The sequence below is a fragment of the Sitophilus oryzae genome, unplaced genomic scaffold (assembly GCF_002938485.1).
Source record: "Sitophilus oryzae breed Bouriz unplaced genomic scaffold, Soryzae_2.0 scaffold_1351_pilon_pilon, whole genome shotgun sequence".
In the NCBI taxonomy this organism is placed as follows: domain Eukaryota; kingdom Metazoa; phylum Arthropoda; class Insecta; order Coleoptera; family Curculionidae; genus Sitophilus; species Sitophilus oryzae.
In genome coordinates this window covers 901,558-917,377 of record NW_022146006.1, presented here as the reverse complement: position 1 = coordinate 917,377, position 15,820 = coordinate 901,558, and the positions used below count along the sequence as shown (strand labels likewise).

General features: G+C 33.1%; 1 protein-coding gene across 1 annotated transcript; it reads right to left on the bottom strand.

Annotated features, from left to right (window-relative positions):
- Positions 1–902: 902 nt before the first annotated feature.
- LOC115875191 (glutamate receptor ionotropic, kainate 2-like) lies at positions 903–11,690 on the bottom strand. Its single transcript, XM_030890596.1, has 14 exons — positions 11,455–11,690; positions 9,529–9,863; positions 9,292–9,461; positions 8,760–8,904; positions 8,409–8,702; positions 6,016–6,233; positions 5,781–5,958; positions 5,496–5,722; positions 5,304–5,441; positions 3,503–3,663; positions 3,176–3,445; positions 3,006–3,124; positions 1,705–1,848; positions 903–1,653 (listed from the first exon to the last, which is right to left on the bottom strand). The coding sequence occupies exons 1-14, from the start codon at positions 11,537–11,539 to the stop codon at positions 1,393–1,395; spliced, it is 2,745 nt and encodes a 914-aa protein (XP_030746456.1). The 5' UTR covers positions 11,540–11,690; the 3' UTR covers positions 903–1,392.
- Between the last annotated feature and the right edge of the window lie 4,130 nt (positions 11,691–15,820).

Sequence of the window (15,820 nt, the reverse complement as noted above, 5' to 3'; positions counted from 1 at the left end):
TGGTTGAACTTTTCTTTAACCATACATTTTCGAGAATATGTTGGTCGGTGAACGTTACTTATGCTTTTCTGAGAACAGTTTTCAAGACATGTTTTCATTCACACAATCGGATGTGCATTTCAAGACAAACATTTAAATTTAGAGACTCGCGCATCAATAGAGTCGTTCCAAAATGACGCTCCTAACAACCAAACAACTAACCAAGTGTCCCAATTTAATTACTTGGGCGTGAACGTCTCTAGTAACAGAAATCAGTCAGACGAAGCAAGTGTCCAAGCAAACAAAGCGGCATGAATATCTGGCTACTTAAAACATATGGAGAAATAAAATTATGTCAAGAGAAAGTAAAGTTTGCATATACAAGACTTGTGTTAGACCAGTTCTTACCTATGCTATAAAGACTTCAGCCAGAACATCAGTAACAAAGACAATACTCAAAATAACAGAAATGAAAGTATTAAGAACAATACTTTAGGAGATGCGAAGAGAAGATCTAAGAGATGCGAAAACACGACATCAGAGAGGAACTGGAAGTACAAGACATAGTGGGGTGGGGAAAATCAAGAAGGCATATTGGGAAGACCATGTTGAAAGAATGGACCACGATAGGATAGCAAAATGGGGCAAACACAAATACCTAAAACACCCAGACCATCTGGCAGGCTATCCAAAAGATGGGACGAAAGTTGGGCATCCGATTCACAAGTGGCTTAAATAGTTGTTTTATACCGGGATAACCCTATTGAAAGAAAGAAGAAGATACAATTTTTCCAGAATGTATCAGTACCGACGCACGGCGAGGTGAACAGCGATGAGCACGGCGAGGTGAATTACTCCAATATGTGTCACCCTAAGAGATGTTCCCTAAATAGGTATCCTTCAAAAATAGCTAAAGAATTTTTTGGTAGGTGGAAAAAGCTGCGTCTGTTAACATATTATTGTTGGTACGTTATTATACATAAAACTAATACAAAATTACAACTCTAAAATCAAAGTATCAGCTCATAATGAATGTTTATTACAAATAGACTTACGCAAATAATATGCCAAAAAAGTCTTATGAAGTTGAATGGTCGTTGCACTAAACACATTACCAAAATTAATACTTAGTAAATATGAATTTGAACTGATTTTATCATAGAGATGCATTCTGATTCTTTCGCATAATAAAAATTCAAACATATTCTCATATCTTGTATCTTTTTTTCTGAAACGCTAAGGAAATTTAAAAAACGAATAAACCATATTGACGATCTGGGGACATATTGTTTGTATATATAAAACTGTCCATTAGTTTAATAATGTTAGAATAATGCAAATGTTATATTATTAACTTTATTTAAACAAATTAGTTATAAATTAAAACTTATAATTTAGTATCACAAAATAAATTTAGTTTTTTTCACTGCCGCTTTTATTGAATTGAATTCCTCTCATCGTATTTCGATTTCTCAGATCATTGTCATTTGATTCATTGGCAATGTTTAATAAGGACACAGATTTTGCAAAAAGACTCCTAGCTAAAGTTATTTTGTCCTTGTCTTCAGAATTGGAAGACGATGATTCAGATGGAACAGGCTTAGCTCGTTTCTTCTTAATAAAAATTTTGCAAGCAAATTTTGCTTCGCATTTAAGTGCTTCCATGAAAGAAATCTACAAAAAGAATAAATTAATATTTAAATTAGATAGTATTGCATTTCTTACGTGTTCTTCAACTGCTACTCGTCTAACTTCCCAAAAGAATTCAAAGATGGCAATAGTACAAGCAATTGCTATCCCAAGGCCTAAAACAATAAAAATACCTCCTACGTTTGATAAAGCCAATGAATCTGATTTTTCGTCGGAACTCTACAAACAATAAAAAGTTTAAATTTTAATTACACATAATTGATTTTTATTTTTAACTTCAATCTTTTATCGATATTTTGATCAAGTAAAGAACTTATTAGTCACTTTAAGGCTCTCTTCGATGTCATATGGGAAAGCGACTTTCATTATTGGCTATCGGAGGAAAATTTCCTGCAAAAATTATGGCAAACCGTCTGCACCCACATATAGAAAAAATTCTCCCAGAATCGCAAACGGGCTTTCGCACCAACCGCGGAACCGTTGTTTCCACGGGCTTCGTCTTAAGCTAAATATCAGTAAAACTAAAATTATCCAGAAAATCAGAACAATGCTCTAAAAATTGGAGAATAACTATTATAATATGTAGCGGAATTCAATTAACTCGGCAGTTTGATTTCGGAAAATGCCAATATCGATTCTGAAATTCGGCACAGAATTAGCAGCGCCTCAAGAGAATTCTGTAAATTAAAAGACAGGGTTTTCTACAATCATTACTCGAGTACAAAAAAGGAAACTTGCAGTGTACCGATCAATAATAATCTCTACCATGTTATATGGAAGCGAAACCTGGGTGCCATACCGCCGCGCCGCGTCGGCGCCGTCTCAACGCATTAAACAAGTTTTAACATAGCCACCTTAGACAACTGTTAAGAATCAAATGGTATCACTATGTCTCAAACGTATCGATACTTGAAAAATCTAGTTGCGAAAGCTCTGAAATCATAATTATTTAATCCCGCTTAATATGGGCTGGTCACGTATGCAGGATGCAAGAAAACCGCCTACCGAAATCTCTTCTTTAGGCTTGTAGACGGTAAGAGAAAACAGGGTGGACAACCCAAGAGATACAAGGATATTTTCCATAACAACTTAAAGAGGATAGCATATAGAATCAGTGGGAGGAATCAGCGCACAACAGAACGCAATAGGGAAGAATTATAAACTCAGTTAACAACGGCAACCAAAAGAGTAAAGATGTAACAAAATAATGAGATTTTTGAATGTTCGGAGTATGAAAAAGAGATAACATCACGTATCGGACTTTTCGGTCACAAAAAAGCTCATAAAAGGAAAAAAGCCTTGCGTAGCCATCTTCTGATGCGTGTCAAATACTCGTCAGCGGGTAATGGCAATGAATGAATACATTTTTATCTTACCCTATTGCAAGGTTCTCCTTCCCGTTCTCTTTTCCACCATTTTTCCTTCAGATCCATAAGCTTTCCGGTTTCCTGTAATTGTAAAATGGCTGAGTTAATAGAATGGCGGTAGTCTGCATCTAGAATTATAATCTTAAAATTGTAGAATTTACTCTATTTTTAAAATATACTTAATGGCATTCCAATACCATACGATTTGGAATCCAATAAATTTCCTATTCTTCTCAACTCACATCTGCGTTCCATTTCAAACTCTATTCCAGTAGACTCCATAAAAAAGGCGTAAAGAGCATTTTTCGTAGAAAGCACTCTTTCCACTCCGTTATCGTTATTTTTTTCGAAAACAGATTTGTCATGCTTTATTGTGTTCCACATTTTTTGATAGAGCGAATTATTAGAATTGGCAAAAAACGTTTCTGTGGAACCCTTTTCCAACATTCCTAGATTATGGTAAATAAAAAAATCATTCTTAAAACAGTTAAATTTAAATTTTATACCATATTTTATTTTTGATTGCGCAGCTAGTTCTTCGACACTGTCAACTGTTACATCGATTTTTCCCATTGTTAAGAAAGCTGCTAAGTTCGCAGTATATGAACTGGTAATTATCAAAGAAAAGAACCACCAGAACCCTGCAATTGTCCTGGTTGGTGTAGATCTGGAATGGATTAAAAATAAGAAAGGATTTATAACATGATCTTCTTTAAGGGCCGTTTAGACTCTCAGTTAATTTGCGCAACCTGGTTTGCACAAATCAAACTGCACCAATAAATCGTAAAGTCAACAAGTAACAAGAAATCGTTATAGTCCTGTCGATATATTAAATACCGCGGTTTTTTTTTGGGGCGCCTTATTTCTGACTGATATTTATTTTTTGCATAGTAATGATTCAATCAAGCATGGAAGTCACTTTTGAAATTTTGTTTGAAAATGCAGAATCTCCACAAATGAATATAAATTATTAGTAATTAAAGTGTAAATAGACAGTAAGTAAAACTAAAAAAAAAATATTAATTTATACAACAGGGCAATTCTAATTTAACCTTCAAGCGGGCGCGTCCAAAATTTTTTATAGCAATTTTACTAATTTCGTTAATACAAAATATCCATTGGACGTAGGGCGGTGGTATCATAAATTATAATTAATGGTACCACATATCCCTAAATAAGAATAATTATTCTTATTTAGGGATATTTGACACCCTGGGTTGTAATAGTTCCGTATACAGCGATTCTGGTTTAGTAGAAATTTTGTCGTAAATCTTGCAAATACATAAGTTGCGGTACTCCGTGCCGGCCACGCGGCCTGTTATGCAAGTGAAATAGTTATCATACTTTTTAATTATTTTTGTTTTATTTGGTGTAATTTTAAATTGTTAATTAATTATTTCGGTTACGTTTATAATAATCTGTTAAATATATGTTTATAACACACACATTTTGTAGTAACGACGGAAAGAGCCAGTATACAAACTCTTTCCAGAGATTTCCAAGTTTTCCTCGTTAAATATGCTCCAGCGGAAAATCTACCAATTAGAGACAACAAAAAGCAAGTTGATGCCTGCCATGTATGTGAAACCCATAAAACTACTAATTTTTGCAACTAAAGCAACAAATTTGTTCGCAAAAACTACAGTGATTGACTTGTTAATTATTGTATTACTGGTAGATATCTACTTATAGAAGAAGACCAAACATTTAGATGGTAGTAATAATGTAGTAAAATAAATAAACAAGTAATATGCTAATGAGCCACCCTCGTTCCATTTGAAAAAATTGAGATATGATTAAAAATACGATTTGGGCATCTTTTAACCGGCCAGGAAAATACACTAAAAACATTGAACAATCAAATCTATTTTTCCAAGGCTCCTTGATTGAAAATTAGTGTGTTTAACACAGCCATGGCACTCTGGATTGAAATTTAAAATAGAATTTGTTTTTGAGTGACTATGTCAAAAATTGACATATGATATGTCATTCGATTCAGAGTCTCATTTTCTGTCAAATAAAACGAGGGTGCCATTTAAAAATCGAAAGTTGTAGTCATTTCCGGTGAAACCGGAAGTGACCGAAAACAATTGAATACCTCAATCAATCCCAATTTATGTCATATACTAACTTACCAAATCTCGTTATTTTATCTGAAAGAATAAAAAAGTTATAGGGGTGAGCCACTTTTGAAACGCACCCGGTATAATTGTCAGGTGAGTTTTATAAGATAGTTTAATATTAGTGCACATTGGTTTGTGCAAACCAATTTGCGCAAATTAACTGAGAGTTTAAATGACTTTTTACTTTGGTAAAATGTCACATCCTTGTGTAGTAATAGACCCCAGAGTTAACCATAGAAAATTCTTAATTGTCCAAATATTTTCCAGTTCTCTCGATTCCTCATCCCATGGTTTTGGATTTTCCCATTCACGAGGAGCTAATCTAGAATTTACCTAAAGTATATCAATTCAAATATAGCATAAATATAATATTTACCTTGCTACAAAGAACATAGCTATTGATATTAAGAGATTTAACGTCCAAATATAAAACCACACCGTCCATGATATAGGTCTCATAAATGCATACATATTATCAACTTCTCCCGATGAACTTTCTTTATGTAATATACCTATACCTAAGGTCATAAATGGCATACTAAAGTCAATAACGGCTCGTCTTTGAGGTGTGATGGTAAAATCGCATATTCCTAAATCTGCTCTCTATGTTTAAGCGATAACTTACTAACTCACTTAACACTCTTAAGTTATACAAACTTACCCTTTCAATTAAGTCATTTACCAAGTTAACATAAGAATTATCTTCTGTAATGCGAAACTCAAAGGTGATATTAATTATTTTGGCAATTTCTGTTATCAAATCAACAGAGTATCCGTAGTATCTAGCATTTCCATAAGCATCAGGGTCGTCTCGCTTATACAGATAAGGCCTTCCTATTCTACAAAGAGTTTAATTAATTTCTATAAGTTTTAATCCATGATCTGTTGATGATTACCTTGATGTGACAATAAAATTGTAATTTTCCATCCTTCTTCGTAATTCGGCTTCTCGCTCCGTGGCATTTCTCGTTAAATGCATTTTTTCTGGATATTCTGAATCCCAAATGCCGATAGGTTTGTCAGGTTTATTAATTTCAATGACATCTAGAGTAAATTTTTCTCGTTTTCCATTTTTAAGTGATATTGGTCCAGTAAGTGTATCCATTAATTGAATCTAAAATATGACTGAATTGACATGTCTGAATTATGAAAAAATAAATTGGCTCTTAATTCTCGTATTAGGTACGCTGTAAGAGGTACAGCTCTCGTCTTCATTTCTAAAAGGCTTTTGGGAATGTAAAAGGGTACTTTGTCACACTCCTAGACTGATAATAGGTTGTAGTAGTTTAGGCTTTCGAGGCCATCGTTTGAAGAATTTTGGTTTTTCGGGTTATTAGGCCGTCGTCGGTTAGAATTGCTTAATAATAGGTTGTTGAAACGTGGTGGTAAGAAACCTATAGTCCCTGGTATACCGAGCACTGTAGAAGCAAGAAATAGCTTTCTACTCCAAAGGTGTGTGATGGCTAAACTCGGTGTCCCAGATAAAAGTGCCGATATTTTAAGGGGTGGTAAAAGAAACATACCTACTTTAAATATACTTTCTCTCTTTATTATTTTTAAAATAAACTGAAAATAACCGAGTTATTTAACTTTGAGAATTTAAAAAAATTATGGCAACATTTTGAGAACCGCCGGCAAATATCGCCAACGCCATCTCATCTCAGATAATTCGACGCCCTGTGTTGCCATGTTTCCGCATAGTCAAGAAAGTATATGCTTAAAAAAATGAGAAAATCAAACCACCTGAGGAGTTTAGCAGAGATTGCAGAGATGAATTACATTTTTAAGATGGTGTTATTATAACACAAAATAAATTAAGAGATAAAACTTACCAACAACATTAAAAAAATATATTTAATTACAGATCTAGTAATGGCAGTTTAATGACAGATTTAGTAATTAAAAGTTACAGAGACAGTTCTCTTTTTCGATACACCAGTTATCTGAATTACACTTCACTGTGCTGCTTTACTTGTATATGCTATTATAACTGCTAAAATATCAGTCCCAAAGTCTAACACATTATTTTGATATAGGTTTCATCATAATTTGAACCATTGATTTACAAAACATCTTGAAAAGCGCACACAACTTTGAATGCCTTTCTGAATAAATATATATTGAGTATTATTGCCTCTTATCGCCACTTTACGAACTACTTTTAATCTAAGAAAATACAATATGTTTCACTGAACAATTTTAAATACATATTTTGCTTTTTTGCTATATTTTTTTATGTATTTCCGATGTATTGCGATATATTCATTATTCAATGGCTACATCGAAAACAAAACCGTCCGCCCAGAGTTCCACTTACCATCTTGCCAACTAGTTTTTAAAAGGCGCAGCCGCTAGCTGTGGCGATCTTGCGTTATGCGACGATATTACTCGTAAACGACGTTGCCGTAGTTACAAGTTTTAAATTCAAGACATTCGAATTCGTAAAAATAAAACATAAACGCAATCAAATTCGTAAAAATAAAACATAAACACGAAAGGAAATAAACTAAACGGTTGTATCCAAAACAATCAAAACACGCTTGTCGAGACAGTTTGGTTTGGTTTGGTTTGGTTTGGTTTGGTTTGGCATAATTTTAGCATAATTGTTATTAGTATTATATTTTGCTCTGTAATCAATAGGTATCTAAAAATATTAGATTAATTTGAGTAAATATCAATCATAATTTGAATTAAAATTAGTGAATTTAGATAAAATATTAAAATTTACATTCCTAATTTTTTGTGTAGAAATTTAAAATTGCTGTAAATTTATAAATGCAGAAATATATAAAAAGGCAACACTGCAAGATACGGATACACCGTAGAGAAATCTCAGACCAATAGTTGAATAGTGGCACCAAAAAGTTTTTGAAAATTTCCCCGAAAATATCAAGAAAAATTTAAAGTTCTTAACAATTTTTCTTAGAAAAAACTCATAGACGTGTTTCTGGGGTTGAAATATACTACCAGTTAAAATTTCTGCACTTATTTCTTAGGCACCCTGTATATGTTAGTGTGTTAATATTTATTCTATGTATATTTAAAACACTTGATTTAGGCATAATTTTTCCTTTTGAAAATTTGGACCGCATCACTGCCGCTAAGCTTAAGCCATCTTATAAAAAATTAAATATTTTTTAGATATTTATATTACTTCAATCCTTTTATTAAAGAAGATAATAGGATTTTACTAAAATTCAATGTAAACAAATTATATACTAGATAGTCAAGACGATAGACCAAATAAATCAGAAAGATATAACATAACTATTGCTAATAAATGTATTACCTCTTGTATAGTTGGTATTAGTTCTATATCATCGGAATAAATACTAGGTGAGAGACAATATAAATATCTAGACGATATATCCACATCTTTTGTTTTTAGATGATTTACAGCTTCGGTAATAAGAGTCATTGCATCGTAGAGTAAAGCAGTTTCAACTGAGATTTTCGCAGGGTTCATATCAGCAAAGTCTTCTTCTATAATCCTTTGAAAATTTGGTTTCATAGGGTCGAAGAGCCTCACAGTAGTGATGTTCGCTAAAATATATAGTGACGAGTAATCTAGCGTGTGAGCATCCTAAAAAACAGAGCATATTTTCTAATATCGTAAAACACAATTATTGCGTTGTCATACCAATGATGTTAGGAATATGCTGGTAGAGAAATCAGAAAGTAGCTTTACTTCCTGTGCCTGCTGTAGTATATCGATTATTCGACTTCGTTTACAATCTATAATAATTCTATTGAACGGAGAGTTCCTAATTAACTTTAATATTGATCTAAAATATACAGCAGATATATCATAATATATATTAGAAATTACTCTATAGTTTATTCTAAATTATGTTCAAAATTATAATGAGTTAGGGATGTTTGTTTTTATAGCGCCGTTAATTTACTTTAAATTTCAAACTTAACAATTACCCGAGAGTTAAAATTTATTTCTGTCATTTTGAATATAATTCATAGAAAAAACTGACCAAGAAAAACAGCAAAGCCCATTTTCAAAAAGGACTATAAATCTAAAAAATCTCATATAATGCCGACTTTTTCACTCAATCTGTAAACCTATTATAGGACTTTTATACAATATGAAAAAAAAATGTTTGTAAACCAGTTCTTTCCTACTACAAATGACATCTTTTCTATAAGTATCGAACTAGTACCTATTATCCCAATTAGAGCTCAACTTTTGCATAAATATTTCGTTATTCATTTCCTCCTTATGAAATTTTTGTAACTTTAATACATCTTGAAGTCTTACAAGACCATCGTCATCTTCGTAGAGAACAGCTATTGAATGCCAGTCAAAACTTTCCACAATCTTGGCATAGCCCTACAAACCCCAGTTAAATTATAGTTAATAATAATAAATTCAGGAGTTTATTTAATTTTTGTCATACCTGAATTAACAAATCAGTGTCTGGATACAGATTAAATACATTGTCGAATGGAAGGTTAGTCTTCGGCATCCAACTTGTAATGAAATATGGAACACCCAAATAGGCACATGTGGATTCTAATGCTGTGGACAGGATGTGGCTTCTAGGTCCAAATACTGCAACTAATCGCTGATCGTTATTAATAAATTCACATAGTGCCACTGTGGCATCGAAAATCTCATTTTCAGATACTGATATTATTTCGGGAGCTTGAAACTCGATGTCTTCGTGCAGATTATCCTCTATAACTCCCCAGTTTAGAGGAGTTTTTTGTTGTTCTTCATCGAAAAAGGCACCTGTAGGAATTAGTTTATGTATGATTAGCTTTTATACATTTCAAGATCAGGGATTTTCTTTTGCGAGTTATTTTAGCATGAATATAGTGGACTCCCTTTAGCATGTTAGAAAATCTAAGCTATGCAGATGACATCTGTCTCCTTTCTCATAGTCATGCGGATATGGCAATAAAACTATTTAACTTGACAAATGAAGCTCTAATTGCAGGTCTTAAGATCAATATTAAAAAAAAATAAATCGATGAGAGTTTGTACCAACAATATCGCTCCCTTTATCATTGGAACAATACCTATATCAAATCAGTATTGCTGTATGGTGCAGAGAGCTGGAAATTACATCGCCATTAATTAACAAACTTCAAGTTTTCATAAACCGCTCTCTGCTGAAAATTGTAGGAATATTCTGGCCAAATTCTATCAGAAATGAGGACTTATGGAGCTTAACCAACCAGAGGCAGGTGTATAACGAGATCAGACTGAGAAAATGTAGGTTGATTGATCACACTTCACGATCACGAGTGTCAGTCCGCGCGCGACCGTTTGTGATACTCGTTTGTGATACTATTTTTACATCAATAATTTTATAGTGTCGAACAAGGTAAGTTATTTTACTGATTTGTTTTAATTGAAAATGAGCAAATTGTATTAAAAAAAGTGAATAATCGATTTCTTTTGTTAATTAAGTATTATTTTTTAGATGTACTCTGCAAGAAAGATTGCAACAGCTCATGCAAGACCGTTTGAACGAAGATGACGAATTTACTACTGAACATAACGATCGAGATGACGATGAAAAGGAAGAATGAGAAGTGGATATTATAGAAAGGCAAGAGCCCAAAATAAATTCTGATACTGAAAAATAAATTTCAGTTTCTAAAGCACTGAAAACGGTATTACCAGAGGATCGGCACTACAGAATTGTGATAGGCGGAAAAACAAACCAACTCGTTACCCTTTGTATGTCACGATCTCGTATGTTGACACAAATATTCTGTAATCACTGTTATACGGATTAATTTTTTCATTATTATTCATTACTTTTGTTTTTGAATAATAATTATTAATTTGTTTTTTTTGCGTGTTTTATGTTATATATTTTATGTTTATATTTGCTATTTGTATTGAAGCAAGTCAATAAATAATTGTTATTTTGATTATCATATTATTTTATGTCTTTACACCTCTAGGAACCCTTAAGACCTCTTGAATTTAGCATGCGGACTCAGGTTAAGTGTAGGGCTGTTGTTATTAAGTCAGAAACGAGAAGGACGTAAAAATTATATTGAAAGTCCAAAATTTAAATATGTCATATGTCAGTATATAAATAAAATTCTAATTATTTCGTAGTAAAATGTTCCGTTTATATCTAATTTAATAAATAATCAATATGTGTTTCAACGGCATTCGACAGTTGTGTTCTAAAAATGGGTTAATTACAGTATCGTTCCCTCCAATAGTAAGAAAAAACTGCCAACAACTAGTTTACTATACAAAACACGTCATTAACTTAGAACAAAACAGTTTTGTTTACGGTTAACAAACTAGTTACGAGCGACGTATCGATGCCCTATCTTCAAAACACTGTACTTACCTACGCATATGCTATCTTTAGCCTCGCCGAAATAGATCGTCGAGACAAAAAGCAAAAATAAAGAATATCCCAATAAAGGCGCCATAGTAAACACCGCACCGTATTAATTAGAACATGCTTCCGAACAGATTTTAATATAAAAATGCGTCTCGTTACGAAAATTTTCACGCTACGAAACTAGAACGTCTATCTTTATCGAGTTGCCTTTATCAAGCGTCGTCAAAATTGGAAAATTGCCAAAAAGAAACGAACATTCTCTGGCGGTTAAAAATACATAAATAGTGAAAAATGTGAATATATTCGAGCCAACGTTAATTGAATTTTGGGTGATGTTTACGCGGAAGTTAAAATAAAATAATTGAGAATACATTAGTATACAGGGTGAGTCAACGATGAGTGAGAGTAAAGTTCATTATCTCATCTGTTTCGAGGTTTACAAAAAAATGTTAAATACAGAAGTTATAGGGAAGGTTAAGAGAAAGAGAAAGAGAAAGAGAAAGAGAAAGAGAAAGAGAAAGAGAAAGAGAAAGAGAAAGAGAAAGAGAAAGAGAGCCTCCTTCGTATTGATGACTCGCTAACTCGATATTCTTACAGAGAACACGAGTTTTGGCAAAGCTGGTGATACGTACTTGCTTGCCTCTCTGTGTTGGAAAGCTTTCCATCCTGGCTTTTTTTCTCTCCTCCTGCCAGAGCAAAGGTGATAGGTTTTCGTTCTCTCTCTGTTGTCTTTTAGTGAAGATGCGCCATGCAGGTTCTTGGTTCTTTTACTCTCTTTTTTCGAGGACGACTTCTAAAAAGTCCCGCATGTAAGGGGTAAATAAAATGGGGTGGACCCTGGTGCACCAAGGTTGAGACCACAAAAGACTGGTCTTCTATATAGCCACACATCCCTTTGATCTGGCCCCGCCATCGAAGGATTTAGGTTTTTGGTAAGGTTGTTTCTTCTTGGTTCGGGCGGTTAAGCCAAAACCCTCACACCCTTTGTCCGTGAGATATGAACACAGACAGTAGGGGGTGCCTGGTATGACGGACAGGGTAGTCCCACCTAGCATCTTTATACGTTTTGATGCAATTCTCTAACAACGACACTATAGCCAGGGACAAGATAGTGAGATTAGGGAAAGAAGTCAGCCTGGTATTAGTGTGGACACCAACACCGGTAGTCAGATGGAAGCTTCTCTCGACCTTTTAAGCTTTATAATGAAAAATCTCACCCAAGTAGATGTACTTATGCAGAAACTCTTTTCTTTGTTTATCAATAGTTTTTGCTGAAAGCATTATCTATAGGTACGTAGATGACGCTTTCGAAAGAAAGATAGACGAAAGAAAAATAGGTATTATTACTGGATGTGCTGGAATAATTTCCTTTTTAAAAATACAATAGGTCTATATAAGGAGGATTTCTGAGTTCTCTCAGCTTCGATGTGAATTAAAACTGAAAATAAATCCCAAGAAAAAACAGTCTCTCTATTCTCCATTCCACACAAAACGCAACGGAAAACTTGACAAAGCTCGAGACAAACGACTTTCAAGATTGATGGTATCAGGCTGACGTACCAATTCTAAACTGAAAATAAATTAATAACCTTCTTTTCCTTATTTTCTTTAGTTTCGGTTGTTTTTTGTTCGGTGTTGATGCGTCAACAACGTCACGAAATTACTTAAATGTATTTTCTTCACGAATTCCAAAAGTGGAAAACCGGAAGCAGTCAAATGGGAAATAAGGGTCGGTGACAAAACAGATTTGGTTTTAGAATACTTAACTACATTTATCCAAACTACGACTCTAAGAGGCGCGACGGGCGTTTTGATTCTTTTGCTTGATCTCAGATAGTGAGATGCATTATCTATTAGATATATTAGTGTTAAGTTTTTGCTGGGTTCCGTGTAGATAACCAAAAGTATAATTCAACTAACGAAGTTTATTAACACAGAAAAAAACAACAATAAAAACTATTTAACTCAATTCACAACTTAAAACTTATGTTTATATGACAAATTTATGTCTAATTTATTTGAATTTCAAGACTTGGAGTAAATAATGTTCTAAAGTGAGTGATGCCAAAAAATTGGTTTATCATATATTATTTGTAAAATGTCCTAAGTTCCATAACCAACAATATATTAGAAAGCGCTGAGTACCACGGCTATTAAATTATTTTGAAAAAGATTTCTCAACACACAGACGCCGCCCTTGGCTTTATACGCTTGGTGCATTTCAGTTGATTTCAAAAAATTCCGACCGCAGCACTGTATACGGCAGAAATCAGAAATTTTCGCTACGTATTTTACGCCGTCCCGGTTACAGTTCATGTTGATCGCATTAAAATAATATTCAAATCATGGCTTTGTGATCATATTTAAGCATTTTAGTTTTTTGCTAGTGCAGTTAGTAGTAAAAAATAAGTGAAAAAGAATCCGAACTAAGCTTCGTGTTGTGTTGTGACAATTACAATTGTTAATAAAATTGTCGAAAAAATCGTAAAGAAGAGCGTTGTTGGGTGTAATAACTTTCAATAACTCAGCTTTCCCGGATATTCAACTCTGCCGAAACAACACAGTTTGTCACACCGATTTTATCAAAAGCAAATATGGATTCAAGCAGTTCGACGAAACAAATGAGTAAACAAGGTGCTCGTTACATGATCAACAAATTAAATAGACATATAGGTATTATGAGAGGATAAAATATAATTTGCAATATTAATGAGTATACTTTTCTAAATCAACTAGTGATTAAATGTTTTATGAATATTTTCTAAAATTATAATTATGCAAATCGTTATAGCCGAAATAGCTCCAGTTATGACCCCACTAGCAAAACCGGTGCGTAAAATTATGCTCGCTAGCGTAGTAGAACTCATCAAAAGTTTTTTTAGCTGGAATAATAAATTATAATACAAGTTAGCTCTTCTGAAGATATTAAAATATTTACTTTTTTATTTTTATTTTTACAATTTTCACAAATTATACTCGAAATAATTATCTTGGCACTTTACAACGTTATCTACTTCAGGTATGCCATTATTCTCCAATTTTTCTTTTGCTCTAGAACCGCTAAGTGGTTCGTTTCAATAGTCATATTAATTTCCCAATGCAGTATTATTAAATACATTATTCCATATATTCCTATATTAGTTTCATGTTAGTATATATCTAGCTAGTATCGTTGAATAATAAATAACTTTATTATTAAGTAAAATGAAATACAAAAGTTATTTATTTTCAGACTATCTTCTATATATGAATCTAGATCTTTTTTATTGTATGCTTCACAATATTTAATTTAAAGTAAGTGTGATGTGGTAAAATATTTTAGATATAGGCTATATTTATATTTACATGAGTATATTTTAGCCACAGAAACACTTTTATATTTTATGAGTTTAGGAATGTATAAAATATGCAAGCGATCTCGGTATTTTAAAGTGAAAATGCAGATTTGAAAATGCGGGATCCTTCAAAGCAAAGCACTTGCTTGGAGAGTCCACTTAGTCTGTGTTTGAGTTATAATACACAAAAGCACGGAATGGATAATGGATAGCGGGATGGATACGTAGCGTATAATTTAATTATCTTAATAATCGAAGGCTTGGCTACGATCTGTGATTTAAATATTTGCTGTATGGAATTTTAATAAATATATCTATTATTTTCTCTTCTGATTTTAATAGAAATATTTAACCATATTTTATACAAAATATTAAATCATGCAATCCCCTATAGAATATTAAAAATAATTATATTAAAAAGTTGTGCTTAATATTAAATATGATTAATAAAAACAACGTCAAACTACTATATTGTTCAGACCTTAAAAGTATAAATAATAAAAATAGTTATTTATGGTACTAGTGTGTTATATTACATATATGTCACGCTGGGAAATGTTTAGGCTACGTTGTCATAATAAATAGCACTGACATTAAGACGTCATTTGGATGAATCGCGATTTTTTAAAGACGAAATAGTGAATTATCAAGTCAAATTTTAAAGAAAAATGATTCAGGAAATCTACCGCAAGAAATGATTAACCAGACAGAGGCGGCCACAGCACAAATACTGTCAGAAAAGTCTATAAAATGGTGTGGCTTTGAAGTTATAACACACTAGTTTGTTATAACTTCAAACATGTAGAATGTTTAGGAGGGGAGTTAATCACCGCTACCTTACAGATCTATTGTGTACTCCGAGTTCTTCCGAGTAACGAGTTATAACTCATCATACAGTCTCAGGGCTTTTACAAAAGCCAGTATCTGAGACGGCTCTACAGAGGCCAGCTCTCCATCCTCGACATCAGCCGTACCAAAGTACATGGCACGAACGGTCGTCGTCTCTGCGCACTCAGTGACAAGGTATTCTGTGA